We start from the raw sequence: 20780 nt of genomic DNA, 5'->3' as shown, positions 1-20780 counted from the left end.
CCTTGCCCTGTTGCACGTACCTATCCCTCTCCATTACTAAAGTGAAAGTCACAGAATTGTGGTCACTATCTCCAAAATGCTCCCCCACTAACAAATCTATCACTTGCCCTGGCTCATTACCCAGTACTAAATCCAATATTGCCCCTCCTCTGGTCGGACAATCTACATACTGCGTTAGAAAAGCTTCCTGGACACACTGCACAAACACCACCCCATCCAAACTATTTGATCTAAAGAGTTTCCACTCAATATTTGGGAAGTTAAAGTCGCCCATGACTACTACCCTATGACTTCTGCACCTTTCCAAAATCTGTTTCCCAATCTGTTCCTCCACATCTCTGCTACTATTGGGGGGCCTATAGAAAACTCCTAACAAGGTGACTGCTCCTTTCCTATTTCTGACTTCAACCCATACTACCTCAGTAGGCTGATACTCCTCGAACTGCCTTTCTGCAGCTGTTATACTATCTCTAATTAATAATGCCACCCCCCCGCCTCTTTTACCACCCTCCCTAATCTTATTGAAACATCTATAACCAGGGACCTCCAACAACCATTTCTGCCCCTCTTCTATCCAAGTTTCCGTGATGGCCACCACATCGTAGTCCCAAGTACCGATCCATGCCTTAAGTTCACCCACCTTATTCCTGATGCTTCTTGCGTTGAAGTATACACACTTCAACCCCTCTCCGTGCCTGCAAGTACTCTCCTTTGTCAGTGTTCCCTTCCCCACTGCCTCATTACACGCTTTCGCGTCCTGAATATCGGCTACCTTAGTTGCTGGACTACAAATCCGGTTCCCATTCCCCTGCCAAATTAGTTTAAACCCTCCCGAAGAGTACTAGAAAACCTCCCTCCCAGGATATTGGTGCCCCTCTGGTTCAGATGCAACCCGTCCTGCTTGTACAGGTCCCACCTTCCCCAGAATGCGCTCCAATTATCCAAATACCTGAAGCCCTCCCTCCTACACCATTCCTGCAGCCACGTGTTCAACTGCACTCTCTCCCTATTCCTAGCCTCGCTATCACGTGGCACCGGCAACAAACCAGAGATGACAACTCTGTCTGTCCTGGCTTTTAACTTCCAGCCTAACTCCCTAAACTTGTTTATTACCTCCACACCCCTTTTCCTACCTATGTCGTTGGTACCAATGTGCACCACGACTTCTGGCTGCTCACCCTCCCCCTTAAGGATCCTGAAGACACGATCCGAGACATCCCTGGCCCTGGCACCCGGGAGGCAACATACCTTCCGGGAGTCTCGCTCGCGACCACAGAATCTCCTATCTATTCCCCTAACCATTGAATCTCCTACAACTATTGCTTTACTATTCTCCCCCCTTCCCTTCTGAGCCCCAGAGCCAGACTCAGTGCCAGAGACCTGGCCGCTAGGTCATCCCCCCCAACAGCATCCAAAACGGTATACTTGTTTTGAAGGGGAACGGCCACGAGGGATCCCTGCACTTTCTGCCTGTTTGTTTTTTTCCCCCTGACTGTAACCCAGCTATTCTTGTCCTGTACCTTGGGTGTGGTTACCTCCTTGTAACTCTTCTCAATCACCCCCTCTGCCTCCCGGATGATCCGAAGTTCATCCAGCTTCAGCTCCAGTTCCCTAACACGGTCTTTGAGGAGCTGAAGTTGGGTGCACTTCCCGCAGGTATAGTCAGCGGGGACACCGGTGGTATCCCTCACCACCCACATCCTACAGGAGGAGCATGTAACTGGCCTAGCCTCCATCCCCTCTTACCTGACAGAATATAGCTGCCCTGTGGACTAACTAGATCTCCGCCCACCGACCCTGCTCCCAGTCAGCTACACTTTCTGTAAACTCCTGGCTCTCTTCGCACTCTTTGCGGAAATGTCGGAAACAAAATGAAAGGAGCGCCTTACTGCCTCCTCACCTAACTCCCTTGGTCACCAAACTTGACACCAAATGTCAAGGCTTGATGGTTTCCTGCTCGAACCGACCATAGAATGCATTGAGTTCATAGGAGAGGGGTGTGCTGCTGCTGTAGATTCTGCTCAGCATCGCTTTGTAGCCCGTTATGTTGTTTAAGCCTTGCCACAACCGACGAGAGTCCATGACGCTAGTCTGTGACTCTAGCTTGGTCTAATATTGTCTCTTGGCATCCCTGATGATTTTGCGGAGGTCGTACCTGGATTTCTTTGCTGAATGCCAGAGGTGAAGTGAGAGTAACTGCCCTAAACATCAAGGCAGCATTTGACCGAGTATTGCATCAAGGAGCCCCAGCTAAACTGGAGTCAATGGGAATCAGGCGGAAAACTCTGGTTGCAGTCATACCTGGCACAAAGCAAGATGGTTGTGATGGTTGGAGGTCAATCATTTCAACTCCTGGACATCACTCCAGGAGTTCCTCAGCGTAGTGTCCTAGACCCAATCCATCTTCAGCTGCTTCATCAACAACCTCCCTTCCATCATAAGGTCAGAAGTGGGATGTTTGCGATGACTGCACAATGTTCAGCACCATTCGCGACTCCTCAGATCATGAAACAGTCCATTGCCAAATGCAGCAAGACTTGGACAATATCCAGGCTTGGGCTGGCAAGTGGCAAGTTACATTCGCACCACGCAAATGCCAGGCAAATACCATCTCCTACAAGAGAGGATCTAACCACCGCCCCTTGACATTCAATGGCATTACCATCGTTGAATCCCCCACAATCAAATTCCTGGGGGTTACCATTGATCAGAAACTGAACTGGACTAGCCACATTAATACTGTGACTACCAGGGTAGGTCAAAGGCTAGGAATCCTATGGCGAGTAACTCACCTCCTGACCACCCAAAGCCTGTCCACCATCTACAAGGCACAAGTCAGGAGTGTAATGGAATACTCTCTACTTGCCTGGTTGAGTACAGCTCCAACCACATTCAAGGAGCTTGACACCGTCCAGGACAAAGTAGCCTGCTTGATTGCTCCCCCCTTCCACAAAAATGTAAACCCTCCACCACCGACAAACAGTGGCAACCGTGCGTACCATCTACAAGATGCACTACAGTAATTCACCAAGGTTCCTTGGACAGCACCTTCCAAACCCACAGCCACTAGAATCTAGAAGGACAAGAGCAGCAGATACTTGTAAACCCCACCATCTGGAGGTTCCCCTGCAAGTCACTCACCAACCTGACTTGGAAATAAATCACCGCTCCTTCACTGTCGCTGAAGCAACATCCTGTAACTCCCTCCCCAACAGCACAATGGATGTACCTTCAGCTCAAGGACTGCAGCAGTTCAAAGGCAACTCACTACCACCTTCTGGAGGGCATCTAGGGATGGGCAATAAATGATGGTCTAACCAGTGACTCCCACATCCCATAAATGAATTTTTTTAAAAATGTGACCGGCTGCATGTTGGCCCTGACTCCTCGCCATCTTATGAACCTATGTTTTCAATATACCCACCTCTTATTCATGGCCTCGGTGTTGCTCTTTCCCACTCCCCATTCACTTGCTGTTCCTAGTGCTCAGTCACGGATTACCTATACTTGCACTGGGGAAGCACAGAGGGTCTACATAGGGGAAACATGAGGGTCTACACAGGGCAGGAATGGGTAGTAAATGTCTGCAAATCAATGTGCGGTGCTAACTGTCAAACCCTTGCTGCCTTTCTTTTGCAGTAAGGAGAGGCAGCATTTGTAGAAACCCATCTCAATGTGCAAGTACCAATTATGGGAGCCCTACAGTCACACTTGGCTTTCTGCAACCAGTAATGTTTAAATTTGTAAAAAAACTACGCTGCTCATATTCAAACCTGTACCTCACTAACCAGCTCGAGCCTTGGCTATCACATTGATCTTCACCATCTCTACTCAATTCTCACCCAGCCCATCACTTCTCACTAGACCTCTCTACTCGGTCCTAAATTCCATTTGAAAGTGCTGTCCAAGACTTCCCCCGCTTGCAGCCCAAGTCCCTGAACTTATTTTGCAGCGGAGCCTCCAATTTTTATCAATTCCCTAATTTTATCAACGGCAATCAATCCCAGTTTCTTTAGTCTTTTATTCCTAACTCCGTATTCGGCCAGAGGGGGATCAGCTTTAGATTTTTGAATGCCCCGCCTTCTCAACTTTGCCCCTCGCCTGGCGTGTGGTGACCCTCAGGTTAAATCACCACCAGTCAGCTCTCTCCCTCAAAAGGTAAAAGCAATCTATGGTCATCTGGAACTATGGTGATTTTACCACACCGTTACAGAATGAAACAACACAAAAGGCTTCTATTTGGTCCATCCTTTCAGCTCAGGCTCTTTGAAAGAATTACCCAAATAGTTTCACTCACCTGCTCATAGAATCATAGAATTTACCATGCAGAAGGCCATTCAGCCCATCGAGTCTGCACCAGCACTTGGAAAGCTCATCCTACCAAAGCCCACACCTCCACCCTATTCCCATCAAACCTTTGGACACTAAGGGGTGATTTAGCATGGCCAATCCACCTAACCTGCACAGCTTTGGACTGTGGGAAGAAATCGGAGCACCCGGAGAAAACTCATGCAGTCACGTGAGAAAGTGCAAACTCCACACAGACAGTCGCCAAGGCTGGAATTGAACCTAAGACTCTGGAGCTGTGAGGCAGCGGTGCGATGCACTATGCCACTATGCCGCTGTTTTCTGCCGCCAACCTTGCATTTCTTTTCCCTGTCCAAGAAAATAGAAAACGGAAAGAGAAAACGGAATCTAGTCCCAACAGTTAATGCATTCCCAGACCGTCAGAACTCACTCTATAAAACTTGTTTCCTGATATTACCTCCTGTTCTTTTGTCAATTAACCTAAACCTACATCCTCTGATCATTGACTCTCTCGCTGTGAAAACAGTTAAACTACCAAAATCCGAGGAGGCCAGGAGAGTCCGTCCATTCAAGCCAGCAGAATTCTCCAGTCCCGCTACAGTGAATGGAGATTTGGCTGCATGCCAAATTCTCCATTCTCGCTGGAAGTAGTGGCGGGGCGACCTCAGAATGGAGAATCCCATCATTTTTATAATAATAATCTTTATTATTGTCACAAGTAGGTTTACACTAACAGTGCAATGAAGTTACCGTGAAAATCCCCTACGGTGCCTGTTCAGGTACACTGAGGGAGAATTCAGAAACAGCACATCTGTCGGGACTTGTGGGAGGAAACCGGAGCACCAGGAGGAAACCCATGCAGATACGGGGAGAACGTGCAGACTCCGCACAGACAGTGGCCCAAGCCGGGGATCAAGCCCATGTCCCTGGCGCTGTGAAGCAACGATGCTAACCACTGTGTTACCGTGTAGCCCATTTTGAACAACTCTATTAAATTGTTGCTTAATTAATTACGGAAAATAAGCTGAGAGAAAAATTAAAACATTGAGGTAGAATTTCTCACTGATGTAACTTCAGTTGAACCTCTCAGGAAAAAGCACAAATGGTAATTTTTAGTCATTTATCCGGTTCCCCGGGGAGTTCAGTCGAAGTTACGTCAGTAAATTAGGAGAACCTCCACCAAAATTCAAGGCAGCGTGAAGTGGTGTCATCTGGATCATCTTTAAAACATGCTACTTATTAATACATGATAACCATGAAAAACGTGTTGCACTGTGAGACAGAAATGCAATTACTTGAATCCCACAGTCAGCTGCCGCACTCAATGCTGGCATGGTGTGAGAAACCTCAAAGCAAATTCAATTTTGTTGAGAAAATAATTCGTAATAATAATGAATTCACAGAATATCACTCAGAAAATCCCCAAGCGTGCTTCACACAACGAGGTATCTTGACGTTCCAACAACTTACGTTCAAACGGACTGTCCATCATCCTGTGTTTTAGTCTGTAATATTCTGCGACCGGGTTTATATTGTACAGACTCCTCAGTGTCTTTATCAGCTTGGTTTCAACAAGGTAGTTGGTCATATTAGCCACATCAAGCAACTGCTCCCCCGTGGGCAACAACGGCACATTCACAACAACAGAACAATCTCTGCAACACAGATTCACGAGGCATGAAAAAATGAAAGCTAGCAGCAACTCGTTTTGTCTACAGGATCCAATTTAACTGAAATGTGGCACCAAATGCTTTTTAACTAGTGTGGAAATTAGCTTTTCAAATATTGCACTTAATAGCTTGTTGATGGCCTATAGTTGAAAGAAAATACTTGCATTTATTCAGCATAATTTATATCCAGTAAATGTCCAAAAGTACATCAGAGCCAGTGGAATACTTTTAAAGTATAGCCCCCCCACCTCCATTGAAATATGAGCAAACATTACAGCCAATTTTACACAGTAAGATCCCACAAACAGATATGAGATAAATGACTAAACAGTCTGTTTTTACTTCTTTATTGAGAGGTCAATGTGGACCAGGCACTAGGAGAGCTCGCCAGCTCTATTTTCAATATCTACATGAGGCCTTATCAATCAACAGTTTAACATCTCACCTGAAGGACATCACCTCAGACAGTGCCTCTTCAGCACTGCTCTGAAGTGTCAGCCGAGGTTGTGTGCACATGTTCCTGGAATGGGGTTTGCATAGCCTGGGTCACATTAAGATCCAAAAAGACAAAGTGTTGGGCGTCTTGAAAAATATTAAGGTGGATAAGTCCCCAGGGCCTGATGGGATCTACCCCACAATACTGAAGGAGGCAAGAGAGGAAATTGTTGAGGCCTTGACAGAAATCTTTGGATCCTCACCGTCTTCAGGTGATGTCCCGGAGGACTGGAGAATAGCTAATGTTGTTCCTTTGTTTGAGAAGGGAAGCAAGGATAATCCAGGGAACTACAGGCCGGTGAGCCTTACGTCAGTGGTAGGGAAATTACTGGAGAGAATTCTTTGAGACAGGATCTACTCCCATTTGGAAGCAAATGGACGTATTAGTGAGAGGCAGCATGGTTTTGTGAAGGGGAGGTCGTGTCTCACTAACTTGATAGAGTTTTTCGAGGAGATCACAAAGATGATTGATGCAGGTAGGGCAGTGGATGTTGTCTATATGGACTTCAGTAAGGCCGTTGACAAGGTCCCTCATGCCAGACTGGTACAAAAGATGAAGTCACATGGGATCAGAGGTGAGTTGGCAAGATGATACAGAACTGGCTAGGTCATAGAAGGCAGAGAGTAGCAATGGAAGGGTGCTTTTCTGATTGGTGGGCTGTGACTATTGGTGTTCCGCAGGGATCAGTGCTGGGACTTTTGCTGTTTGTAGTATATATAAATGATTTGGAGGAAAATGTAACTGGTCTGATTAGTAAGTTTGCGGACGTCACAAAGGTTGGTGGAATTGCGGATAGAGATGAGGAGTGTCAGAGGTACAGCAGGATTTAGATCGTTTGGAGACTTGGGCGGCGAGCTGGTAGATGGAGTTTAATCCGGACAACTGTGAGGTAATGCATTTTGGAAGGTCTAATACAGGTGGGGAATATACAGTGAATGGTAGAACCTTCAAGAGTATTCACAGTCAGAGAGATCTTGGTGTACAGGGCCACAGGTTACTGAAAGGGGCAACACAGGTGGAGAAGGTAGTCAAGAAGGCATACGGCATGCTTGCCTTCATTGGCCGGGGCATTGAGTATAAGAATTGGCAAGTCATGTTGCAGCTGTATAGAACCTTAGTTAGGCCACACTTGGAGTATAGTGTTCAATTCTGGTCGCCACACTACCAGAAGGATGTGGAGGCTTTAGAGAGGGTGCAGAAGAGATTTACCAGGATGTTGCCTGGTATAGAGGGCATTAGCTATGAGATGAGGTTGAATAAACTTGGTTTGTTCTCACTGGAACAAAGGAGGTTGAGGGGCGACCTGATAGAGGTCTACAAAATTATGAGGGGCATAGACAGAGTGGATAGTCAGGGACTTTTTCCTAGGGTAGAGGGGTCAATTACTAGGGGGCATAGGTTTAAGGTGCGAGGGACAAGGTTTAGAGGAGATGTATGAGGTAAGTTTTTTACCCAGAGGGTAGTGAGTGCCTGGAACTCACTGCCGGAGGAGGTGCTGGAAGCAGGTACGATAGTGATGTTTAAGGGGCATCTTGACCAATACATGAATAGGATAGGGATAGAGGGATACGGACCACGGAAGTGTAGAAGATTTTAGTTTAGACGGGAAGCATGGTCGGCGCAGGCTTGGAGGACCGAAGGGCCTGTTCCTTTGCTGTAATTTTCTTTGTTGATCTTTGTATCCTGTACCTTCTAACACAGGCACTATTGAGATAAGCACTTCTGCAAGAAAATCTAAACTTTTCACAAATTACTCAAAAATTGTTGATGTTCATAGAAACAATAGTAAATCGCAAAACATGCTTAACTCATGTTACGCAGAGGTGTGTTACCAATTTTACCTGGCTGACACAACAATCTTTTGGAAAATGCATCAAATGCGACTCAAATATAGTTATAAATGCATAATATTTGGTATAATATTTTTGAATAATATAGTACATCGCTCCTTGATATTCAGCTGCATTACCATTGCTGGGTCGCCTACCATCAACATCCTTAGGGTTACCACTGTCGAAAAACTAAACTGGACCAGCCAAATAAATACTGTGGCTAGAAGAGCAAGTCAGAGGGTAGAAATCCTGCGGAGAGTAATTCACCTCCTGACTCCTGTCCATCATCTATAGGCACGTCAGACAATACTCCCCACTTGTCTGGATGAGGGTCGCTCCAACAACACTCAAGAAGTTCTACACCACCTCGGACAAAGTAACCGTTTGATTGGCGCACCAGCTACAAACATTCACTCCCTCCACTACCGACGAATAGTGGCAGCAGTGTATACCATCTATAGGATGCACTGCAGGAACTCACCACGGCTCCTTAGATAGCACCTTCCAAACCCACAACTATTACCATCTAGAAGGACAAAGGCAGCAGACACATAGAAACACAACCATCTGGAAGCCCCCCTCCAAGGCACTCATCATCCTGAATTGGAAATATATTGTCGTTCTTTCACAGTTGCTGGGTCATAATCCTAGAATTCCCTTCTGAATAGCACAGCGGGTGTACCTACACTCAGGGACTATAACGGTTCAAGAAGGCAGCTCACCACCACCTTCTGAAGGGCAACTAGGGATGGGCAACAAATGCTGGCATAGCCAGCGACACCCACATCTATAGAATTAATTTTTAAAAATTCAATAACCTGGTACTTACTCAGGTGAGTATTTGTAGAGATTTGCAAGTGGCTTATGGATCTTGCTTGTAGCTTTGGAGAGTTTAGCTTCTGCCCAATTCAATAGTTGCTGTGTTGCCTGTTTGGAAATGGGGAAAAGTATTATCTTCACAACTAATGGACAAATGTCAGATTTAGATAGAAAACGGTGAAAAAAAGATGAAGGGAATAATAAATGAAACTGAGGAATACCATAAATACAAGCTATTTGATAGTCAGAACTAACTAACCAAGAACAAGGAAAGTAAAATATTCTAAACCAAAAATCTAATTTGATTTATTTTATATTTTGATTATATTGGAAAGCTCAGGAACTAAATTATACATTTGTCAATTTTGTGCAATATGAGAAAATATCGGGAATTCTCCGGTCTTCTGTTCCCGCCGGCAGCGCAGTCCGCCCGTGGGTTTGCTGGCAGCGTGGGGTGGCTTCACTGGGAAATCCCATTGACAAGCAGTGGGATTGGAGTGTCCCGCCTCCAGCGAATGGTGTGCTGCCGAGAAACATGGGGCTGGGGGACCGGAGAATCCAGCCCAATATCTTTTGCTGATCCATTTTGACTCTGTTCCTGTTCATCAATGGAAGAAGTCTGGAATTTCTCGGAGGGAACACTGACTTTTGTGACTGATTCACTTTACTTTTTGTCAACCGATATTATGGTTCCTGAATCTCTGGAGCTGCTCTGCCTTTCTCTCTTCATGTCAAAGACTAGGCCTTAACCTAGTGACATCCTGAGTTTGCTAGGCAGGGCATGGGGGCGGGCTGCACCTGTGGCCTTAACAAGTTTCCCTCCTCCCGAGATAGAACATACGGTTACCATCAAAGGTTCCATTTATTAACCTGTGCAGACTTCAGTGATTCGTTGCAATCGAGTTTGAATGACACACATGCCCCAGGATAAAAGTCATAATGCTCACATTCTGCCACTCGTATATTTATTTTAGAATTTGTATCTGGAATTATCTTTAAATCATCGCTGCTCAGGCCAACTAAATACACGTCGCAGCATTAACCTTCACTTAGGAGGATGGTGTAAAAAGGGCAATATTAATTCAGCTGCTTGATATACATGTTTTCCCTTCAAGTCAATGATAACTGGGAGGGGCATATCTCTCTGGGTAGCATCCTTGATTATTCGAGGGTCTCTGAACCATAGCTCATAGCACAGTGGGCTAAATAGCTGGTTTTACAGCAGACCAAGGCAGACCAGAAGCACAGTTCAATTCCCGAGCAGGCGCCGGAATGTGGCGACTCGGGGCTTTTCACAGTAACTTCATTGAAGCCTACTTGTGACAATAAGCGATTTTCATTTCATTTCATTTCAATGGGGTGGACCCCAAGTCGGAAAGGGAATCGAATCCCACACTGGTGATGTTATTCTAAACTCCACACTCCAAATATCTTGCCACTCCTAATTTATAGGACTGACCATGAATTTTTAAAGAATCAATAAGGTCAACTGAAGCTGAGAAACAAATAAAATGTTCTCAGTATAAGGAATCTCAATCATAAAAAGTATTCTCCTCTGCAGTGCAGCATTTAGTACACTTACCAAATCAAATGCTTGCTTGGTAATATACAGCACCCTTGGCACTGATTGTAGAAGCCATGTATCCTCAACTACTGTGGGGATAAAAGATTGAATTTTTTCCAGATACTCCTCGGTTTTCTGTTTCCACTCTTGGTCTAGTTCCTTCAGCGTCACATCGTAGTAAGCATCCTTTAGTGTGGCTACAGGCTCTGGAAATCAAAATGGCCTACCTATCACTATATTTAAAAAAGACTTTACATCATACAGCTCTTGCCCATTGCTTCCATTATAACTTGCTATTCCTACAATTAGAATTGTTTGTTGCACCTTTGGGGAAGAGTGGAGCAATGTTGGAAGAATTATCCATCTGTTGAACTGTATCATGAACTGCTCCTTCCAAACAAGTCCTGGAGTGGGCCTTGAACCCAAATCGCCTGGCTAACCATTGAGCCACAAGGCCACTGACATTCACAGTGAAAAGATTTAACATGCTGCAATTACACTTTCCCACCAGTGGAGGTGAAGTGGGATAATTATAGCCATGGGACCCTGGTCAATTTCTCCCATCCTGGAAATAATGTAAATGGGGAAAGCCAGATGATTACAGCTACTTGTAAACTCCCATGGTCAAACAGTTGTGATGGTGTGTATATTTTAAGCTGCAGTTCAGTGATGATGTATTTTTCCTTCATTACTTTTTAAACACTGTTTGGATCAATGACAAAGTGTGATATTCTGAAGGAAAAGCAGAGTGTGTGATAGATAAGTGAAAAGACACAAAACTTTATTTTACATAAACACACATACATTAGCAGATCTCGGGATTGTGCTCAGTGAGTCAGAGATTGGACTTTGGAGATCACAGAATTGTTACAGTGCAGAAGGAGGCCATTCAGCCCATCACGTCTGTCCAGGCTCTCTGAATGAGCACGACTGAGGGTTGTGACGGTGAAAGAATTTGTTAGGCAGTTTGTACGAATGCTGCTTATTCAGAAACAGCAAAGTAAATCATAGAATCATAGAATTTACAGTGCAGAAGGAGGCCATTCAGCCTATGGAGTCTGCACGACCCTTGGAAAGAGCACCCTACCCAAGCTCACGCTTCCACTCTCTCCCCGTAACCCAGTAGCCCCACCTCACATTTTTGGACACGAAGGACAATCTCGAATGGCCAATCCACCTAACCTGCACATCTTTGGGCTGTGGGAGGAAATCGGAGCACCCGGAGGAAAGCCACGCAGGCACGGGGAGAACGTGCAGACTCCGCACAGACAGTGACCCAAGCCGGGAATCTAACCAGGGACCCTGGAGCTGTGAAGCAACTGTGCTCACCACTGCTACCGTGCTGCCCTAAATGTGGCCGTTGTTCCTGCGCCAACTCTCAGACACTACTTCCTACCCCTCCCTGGACCATGACCCCATTAATAACTAATTTAAAATAACTAATCTTAACTATGCTGTGATCAATCTCTCTCTCTGATTCCCTGAGTTCTTATTTATACTGGGAAGTGGTGGTGCCCGCTAGTGGTTGTGTTACACGGAGATGTAATTATTAACCCTTTACTTGTCTACATATATACATAACATTACAGTGACCAATCGAGGGGGCTGAAATAAAGGGGAGCCAGTTCACTCGTCCTCAACCGGTTGTAACATGGGTCACATTGGATAATCTGTAGAAGGCCTTCAGGCGATGAGGATGCTAAAATCTTGAGGGTACAGAAGAGATTTATGAGTGTCTTGCCAGGGATGGAACATTTTAACAATGAGTAAAGATTGATTGGGTTGCAGTTATTTTCTTTGGAACCAAGGAGACGGAGGAGAGATTTAATCAAGTTGTCCAAGATTATGAGGGACCTGGATAGAATGGAATGGAAGGACCTGTTTCCCTTAACAGCAAGGTCAATAACCAGGGCCGTAGATTTAAACTAATTTGAAGAAGGATTTGAGGGAAGATGAGGAGTAATCCTTTCACCCATAGAGTAGCAGGGGGTCGGCAACTCACTGATAAAGGGTGGTGGAGGCATAAACCCTCATCACATTTAAAAAACACTTGGATGTGCACTTGAGGTGCCCTAACCTAACCTACAGGGTCACTGAACAAGAGCTGGAGATAGGATTAGGCTGGAAAGCTTTCTCTTAGCCGGCATGGACAAGGTGGCAAATCTTTCAATACTTCAATGATATGTTGGTTGTGAAGCCTGTCTTAATTCATGCTGATTTAAATTCACAGTTGGAAAATTGGGCTGGTTTCCTTACAAGGCTGCAGTTCTCCTGGTCTGATTTTACCCTTCACATTATGTGCTAATTAACAATCTATTGCACAAAATACTCTAACAGCAAAATCTGCCCCTAATTGCTTCTTGATTGATAAGTGCGGCCTTCCTCTACTGATGCCAGTCGGCATATGAGTTAGGTGTCATGGCAGCCTTTACGACAAGATATACCACAAGTATTCCACTCTTTTAAAAAAATATATATAAATTTAGCGTACCCAATTATTTTTTTCCAATTAAGGGGCAATTTAGCATGGCCAATCCACCTACCCGGCACATCTTAGGGTTGTGGGGGTGAGACCCACGCAGACACAGGGAGAATGTGCAAACTCCACACGGAGAGTGACCCAGGGCCGGGATCGAACCTGGGCCCTCAGCACTGTGAGGCAGCAGGGCTAACCACTGCGCCACCGGGTCGCCCAATAGTATGCCGCCCTGATGTGCTTTTCTCTCTGCATGTTTCTTCCTTGGTTTAACCATCATTTGTCTGCTGAATTAAAAGAAAATCCGTAGCTTTTCATAATTTCTCGCTTCTGATTTTCTGCATTCGGAAGGATTTTGAAAACTGTTGATGGATTTGATCGGTTTCAATTCTGTTACTGTAGACAATAACCTGCATTTCCATAGCCTCTCTAATGTTGTAAAACTGTCTCAAGGACAATTCACAGTGCTGGCACATCAGCTTCGTAAGAGGAAGGCAGCGAGGGAGATTGGTGGAGTTAGGGATAGAGGGGGGAATATGGTGCGGAGTGAATAAACAAGGTATTTAGGGACTTCTATGGGGATCTGTACAGATCTGAGCCCCCAGCGGGGGAAGAGGGGATGCGACGATTGTTGGATCAGCTGAGGTTCCCGAGGGTGGAGGAGCAGGAGGTGGCTGGTTTAGGGGCGCCAATTGGGCTGGAGGAGCTGGTTAAAGGATTGGGGAACATGCAGGCGGGGAAGGCTCCGGGGCCAGATGGGTTCCCGGTTGAATTTTACAGGAAATACGTGGACCTGCTGGGCCCGTTGCTAGTAAGGACTTTTAATAAGGCGAGGGAGGAGGGGAACTTGCCCTCGACAATGTCCAGGGCGCTGATTTCTTTGATTTTGGAGCGGGACAAGGATCCATTGCAATGTGGGTTGCATAGACTGATCTTGCTCCTCAATGTTGACGCTAAGTTGCTGGCGAAGGTGCTGGCTACGAGAATTGTGGACTGTGTCCCGGGGGTGATTCATGAGGACCAGACGGGATTTGTGAAGGGTAGGCAGCTAAACACAAATGTGCGGAGGCTCCTCAATGTGACTATGATGCCCTCGGTGGAGGGGGAAGCGGAGGTAGTGGTAGCTATGGACGTGGAGAAGGCCTTTGATCGGGTGGGGTGGGAGTATCTTTGAGAGCAACACCGGGTGTCGTTGTATGCCAATGACCTGTTGTTGTATGTTGCGGATCCAGTGGAGAAGATGGTGGAGGTCATGCGGATCCTTAGGGAGTTTGGGGACTTTTTGTGGTATAAATTCAACGTAGGGAAGAGTGAGCTCTTTGTGGTGCATTCAGGGGACCAGGGAAGGGGGCTAGACGAGCTACCGCTAAAGCGGGCGGAAAGGAGCTTCCGGTACCTGGGGATCCAAGTAGCTAGGAGTTTGGGGGCCCTGCACAAGCTCAATTTGACGCGGTTGGTGGAGCAGATGGAGGAACATAGAAAATACAGCACAGAACAGGCCCTTCGGCCCACGATGTTGCGCCGAACCTTTGTCCTAGATTAATCATAGATTATCATTGAATTTACAGTGCAGAAGGAGGCCATTCGGCCCTTTGAGTCTGCACCGGCTCTTGGAAAGAGTACCATACCCAAACTCAACACCTCCACCCAACACCAAGGGCAATTTGGACATTAAGGGCAATTTATCATTGGCCAATTCACCTAACCCGCACATCTTTGGACTGTGGGAGGAAACCGGAGCACCCGGAGGAAACCCACGCAGACACGGGGAGGACGTGCAGACTCCGCACAGACAATGACCCAAGCCGGAATCGAACCTGGGACCATGGAGCTGTGAAGCAATTGCGCTATCCACAATGCTACCGTGCTGCCCTTAAGAACAAATAAATCTACACTATATAATTTTACCGTCATCCATGTACCTATCCAATAGCTGCTTGAAGGTCCCTAATGTTTCCGACTCAACTACTTCCACAGGCAGTGCATTCCATGCCCCCACTACTCTTTTTAAAAGGATTTTAAAAGATGGGATATGCTGCCACTCTCACGAGCGGGTAGGGTACAGTCGATCAAAATGACGATCCTTCCGAGGTTTCTCTTTGTGTTCCAGTGCCTTCCCATTTTTATCCCCAAGGCCTTTTTCAAACGGGTAAGCAGGACCATCATTGGATTTGTGTGGGCGAATAAGACCCCGAGGGTGAAGAGGGTGTTTCTGGAGCATAGCAGGGCGAGGGGGGGGGGTGGTGCTGACGCTGCCGAATCTATGTGGCTATTATTGGGCAGTCAATGTGGCGATGATCCATAAGTGGGTAATGGAGGGAGAGGGGGCAGCATGGAAGAGGCTAGAGATGGCGTCCTATGTGGGCATGAGCTTGAGGGCGCTGGTGACAGCACCGCGGCCGCTCTCGCCGACAAGGTACACCACGAGTCCGGTGGTGGCGTGGACGCTGAAGATCTGGGGGCAGTGGAGGCGACACAGGGGCAAGGTGGGAGCCTCGGTTTGGTCCCCGATTCGGGAGAATCATCGGTTCATCCCGGGAAGGCTGGATGGGGGGTTTCGGAGCTGGCATTGGGCAGGGATTAGACGAATGGGGGACCTGTTCATCGATGGGGCATTTGCAAGCCTAGGGGCGCTGGAGGAGAAGTTTGGCTACCCCCGGGAAACGCTTTCAGGTACATGCAAGTGAGGGCGTTTGTGAGGCGGCAGGTGAGGGAATTCCCGCTGCTTCCGGCACGTAGGATTCAGGACACGGTGATTTTGGGTGTATGGGTTGGAGAAGGCAAGGTTTCGGCGATTTACCAGGAGCTGCAGGAAGAGGAGGAGGCCTCGGTGGAGGAGCTAAAGGGCAAGTGGGAGGAGGAGCTTGGGGAGGAGATAGATGAGGGTCTGTGGGCTGATGCCCTGAGTAGGGTTAATTCTTCCTCCTCTTGCGCCAGGCTCAGCCTAATACAGTTTAAAGTTACTCACAGAGCGCATATGACAGGGGCGAGGTTCAGTAGGTTCTTTGGGGTGGAGGACAGATGTGGGAGGTGCTCGGGGAGCCCAGCAAATCACGTCCATATGTTCTGGTTGTGCCCGGCGCTGGATGGGTTTTGGAGGGGTTTTGCGAGGACTATGTCCAAGGTGGTGAAAGCCCGGGTCAAGCCGAGCTGGGGATGAGCATTATTTGGGGTATCGGATGAGCCGGGAGTGCAGGAGGCGAAAGAGGCCGGTATTTTGGCCTTTGCGTCCCTGGTAGCCCGGTGGAGGATTTTGTTACTGTGGAAAAATGCGAAGCCCCCTAGTGTGGAAGCTTGGATCAATGACATGGCAGGGTTCATCAAGCTGGAGAGGATAAAGTTTGCCTTGCGAGGGTCTGTGCAAGGGTTTTTCAGGCGGTGACAACCGTTCCTAGATTCTCTCGCAGAGCGTTAGGAGGTGGTCAGCAGCAGCAGCCCAGGGGGAGGGGGGGTTCCCTATTTGTGTTTTCTACTGTTACATGGGGGGTTATTGTATTTGGGGGAAATCCAATGTATAATTTCTGCTTGTTGTGTTTTTGTTTCTTTTTCTTGTTGGGGGGATTTTGTTGAAGATTTGTTGAAAAATCTGAATAAATATATTTTCAACAAAAAAAAACTACAATTCACAGAAGCTGAGAGCTCGATGAGGAAGAATAAGAGGAGGCTTGAGTAGAGAATAAATGCCGGCATGAACTGGTCAGGCCAAATATGGCACGTTCTGTGCTGTACATGTCCTCCACAATTCATTGTTGTCAGACAGAATTGGACATCCAGCCACATGAAGAGATATTAGGGGAGGTTACCAAAAACTAGGTCGACCATCGTAACTTCGAGTAGTTATTGGAATATGGGGTGGGATTTCCGGCCACACCACGGAAGATACAGCGAGCCAGCCAGAACTCCATTAACTTTGGCGGCACCAGTAAATCCCACCCATGATTCTTGAACAAATGTTATCCCAGTGGGCTGAGATAGGAAATGTGACAGAACTGGAATAGATAAAATCAGATCATTTTATAACACAAACAATGGTTCCGTTACGATGTTTTCTTTTGTAATTCAGATAAGGCAGAGTTATATACAGATGGAGTGTTACACTATTTAACGTACAGTGTTTTATTCACTTCCTGTTGCTTTCAGCCTCACCATCTAATGGTTAGGTAAATAGGTTTTCAGGCCATTCAGAGTTTAATTGTTGATTGGTCTTAAACTTTGCAAATTGTAATGTCCTTGTCAGTTTAAATCTACAGTTTTAGAAGCATGTATGGTCTTAAAATTGTTTTCCATCTGCAATAAAGCTTCCCCCACTCCCCAACTAACATCTGGCAATCTGTGTTGACTCAGTGGAACCCTATTTTCACGACCGCATTAAAAAGTCTCAGTTGCTTCATGTGCTCTCAAATTCCATCCAGATGTCGCACTGATGTTGAACATTCTGACTCCGCAGGATCACCATTTTCACTGACTGTCACAGGGTAGAGGAAGCTTGTCGCTCACTAATAGAATCATAGAAATCATTGAAACTCTACAGTGCAGAAGGAGGCCATTCGGCCCTTCGAGTCTGCACTGACCCTACGAAAGAGCACCCTTCCTAGGTCCATGCCCAACCCCATCTCCAGTAACCCCACCTAACCTTTTTACACACTAAGGGGCAATTTTAGCATGGCCAATCCACCTAACCTGCACATCTTTGGACTGTGGGAGGAAACCGGAGCATCCAGAGAAAACACACGCACACAGGGAAAAAGTGAATATTCCACACAGACAGTCACCCAAGTTTGGAATTGAACCCTGGTGCTGTGAGGCAGCAGTGCTAATCCCTGTGCCACCTTTGTGATATGGTACGAATTAAGTAATGGCATGATGGGAAAACTGGTCAATTGGAAGACTTGTCAAAAGGTTTGATACAATACAAGAAAGACTGAAACTAGTCATTCCAGCTCACCAGGCTCAGGTAAAGAATGCTGCCCTAACCATTTTCAGACTAGTATGGCTGTAGGCCAACTCTGCATAACTTGAAGTCTGAAAAGATCAGCGAAGGTCGAGCCATTCCAAAACACCGGACCTCGGCAACTCCTGATAAAACTAACTCGTCATAACCCAGGGCCGTAGGAATTTAAAACAAAGATAAGTTCAGGAAGAAACAAGTCTATTCTGACCTTTCAATAAATAATGGTATGAGTGGTATGACCAAACATGGTCTGGTCTTTGCTTCCGTTTGTATTTCCGATCAAACTCCTGACTATACTGTTGTCACATAATCTTGATAAAGATAATGTATAAATATTGAACTAATTCTCCGCGAAAGCGCGGAACCTGTGAAAGACTGAGCAGTTTTGTTGACTGCTGTCTGACTTCACGTTTCAGCCATTACTGCAGGCAGTTGTTTTTGAAACAAAAGCTTGTTATTCTGTCTTAACGAGTGTGTTGTATCTTTCTACTACAGAAGCGGGAAAATATTGACTTTGACATTTTGGAGCAAGCGAGCAGTTACCAATATCCTGAGTGAATTCCGTGGGGGACTGAAGAAGTGATCGAGCCAGACCCGGAGGAAAGTGACAGACGCCGGCACAAGGTAACATTAACCTTGGTCTCTTTCTCTCTCTCTCTCTCTCTCGGATTAGTGGTTCGACCCCTCATCCCTGACGGAAGTAACTAAACAGGTAACGGTGCTCAAATCTAAATTGTACTTATTAAATTGTTAGTAGAGTACTTCGGGTGAGGGACTCCAATTGTGGTTAGCCTTAGGTCAGGGACCTCTTGCATGTTTTACAGGTTTAAGTTTGGGTCAGGGACCTCTCATACAGTTTGGGTCAGTGACCCTGCAATTTGAATTGGTACCAGGGATATTTTTGATTGCCAGGGGCACATTTTATTGACATTATGGGACAGAGTTTAGACAAAACCGTGGGCAATTCCCCTCTATTTTTCATGTGCTCTGAAAACCCTTCTCATAAACGTAATTTACAAAGATTATCTGCAGTGCTGAACAATAAATTGGGAACTACGATAATTGCATTTCTGCTGAGAAAATCATTTGGCAGACAAACGCCAGCTTCCACTAAGCGCCACGAACAATCACTATTAATGAGTTGGAGAGAAAAGGGATTGATGATTGTGTGGATGGTAAAGCAAAGAATTGGGAGACTTTAAAATTGGAATGTGAACTTTGGGATAGAAAGCATAAACAACAAGGCAAAAATTAAAAATCTCCAACCAATAGGCAGAGAGGGCTAGCCCAGCAGATTAAACGAAAGGAGGATCCTCCCAGTTGCTCTGGCATGCCGATGTTTCCCTATTCAGGCGATACAAAAGAGGAGGAGGATTTAATCCCAGGACCCCACCCTCATCCTGCACACACCGATTCTACAATTCCACCGTCCCAAGTCCAGACTCCCCCTTATGGTCCCACTGCCAATGAAACTCCTGCTAACGCATCCCCCGTAGCAACATGCACTCGGTCACATACGCAAGCCGTTGATATGGAACAACCCTTCACCTCTGTTAATCAGGCTTTTCTTGATTTATCACTCCAACCTAAGGAGGAGTAACCTTTTCCGCCACCACCTCACCCCGCAAATTATCCCATTAGGAGTGTTATTAACCCCCACGCTGGTGATAATGACGACCCATTCATTGAGGTGTGGCAAGCTTTTAAACCCCATGAGCTATGTTCATGGCCCAATGTCCCTCCTGTAAAGAAGTCCCAGAGGGGTTCACTGAGTTTTTGAGGAGAACTGCGACCATGTACGGTGCTACCGCATGTGATCAATATTCTCTGATTTATTCATCCATTCCCCCAGAATTAGGGGAAAGATGGAAAAATGAATTAGGACTTCATGGGGACACGTGGACGGCCTTCAGCGCCGCACACCAAACGGAGGACGATCAGCGTACTTTAATGTTCCCTGCACTAAAACGGGCTCTCCGTAAACCCGTTGACATCGCCAAACTCCTTTAATGTACCCCCACTTCTAAGGAAGATGGTCCAGACTTTTTTGACCATTTTTGTGGCGTATACACTCTTTACTCCGAGGACATTGCTTTCAATGCAGGCACATAGTCTCCCCAATTTAATGCACTATTAATGCAGGTTTTGCCTGACCGCGTAGCATCCAGTATTAAAACTAATAACATGGACTGGTCTGACAATTCTAAACCTCAAATGAAACGTGCTGTGTCTTATTATTGGAGCAATGGCTGCAACCGTGAGACCTGTTACAAAGACACTTCGCCCAAAATTAAATCCAAATTCACCCAACGTCCCTCTCAAAGAAGAGCTCCTAAAGGTCAGAACTCTCAGACAGATTCACGTTACTATCGCCCAGATTGCACGGACCCTCCGGAATTTGGTTACCGCCAACAGCCTCCTTACCCCTTCACTCCCCACACACGGAGGATTTCGACAGCGCTCCTCCGCGTCGTCCTCCTGCCAAATATGTCACTTGCTTCAACTGTCAACGCACAGGCCACTACGCTAGGGATTGTCCAGCACCCCGACTACAAGGTAGATTTCAACGCCGTCGGCAGACACCCTTCACTACCTCTAACGCCTACTGACTAGCCAGATCGAACTTTCCGGTCCTCTCAACAGACCACTCTGACGAGCCCACTG

At 46.4% G+C, this 20780-nt stretch overlaps 1 protein-coding gene across 1 annotated transcript in view; it reads right to left on the bottom strand.

Moving 5' to 3' along the window:
• LOC140394025 (uncharacterized) overlaps positions 1-20780 on the bottom strand; it is a 654493-nt gene that overhangs the window by 83191 nt on the left and 550522 nt on the right. The window contains exons 65-67 of the mRNA XM_072480809.1: positions 10708-10895; positions 9136-9233; positions 5779-5963 (exon numbers count right to left, since the gene is read on the bottom strand). Of these exons, the coding sequence (XP_072336910.1) occupies positions 5779-5963; positions 9136-9233; positions 10708-10895 (471 nt within the window). The remainder of the gene's footprint in view (positions 1-5778; positions 5964-9135; positions 9234-10707; positions 10896-20780) is intronic.

This window comes from Scyliorhinus torazame, chromosome 17, assembly GCF_047496885.1.
Source record: "Scyliorhinus torazame isolate Kashiwa2021f chromosome 17, sScyTor2.1, whole genome shotgun sequence".
NCBI lineage: Eukaryota > Metazoa > Chordata > Chondrichthyes > Carcharhiniformes > Scyliorhinidae > Scyliorhinus > Scyliorhinus torazame.
The sequence above is the reverse complement of the archived record's forward strand: the minus strand, read 5'-3'. Positions and strand labels throughout refer to the sequence as shown.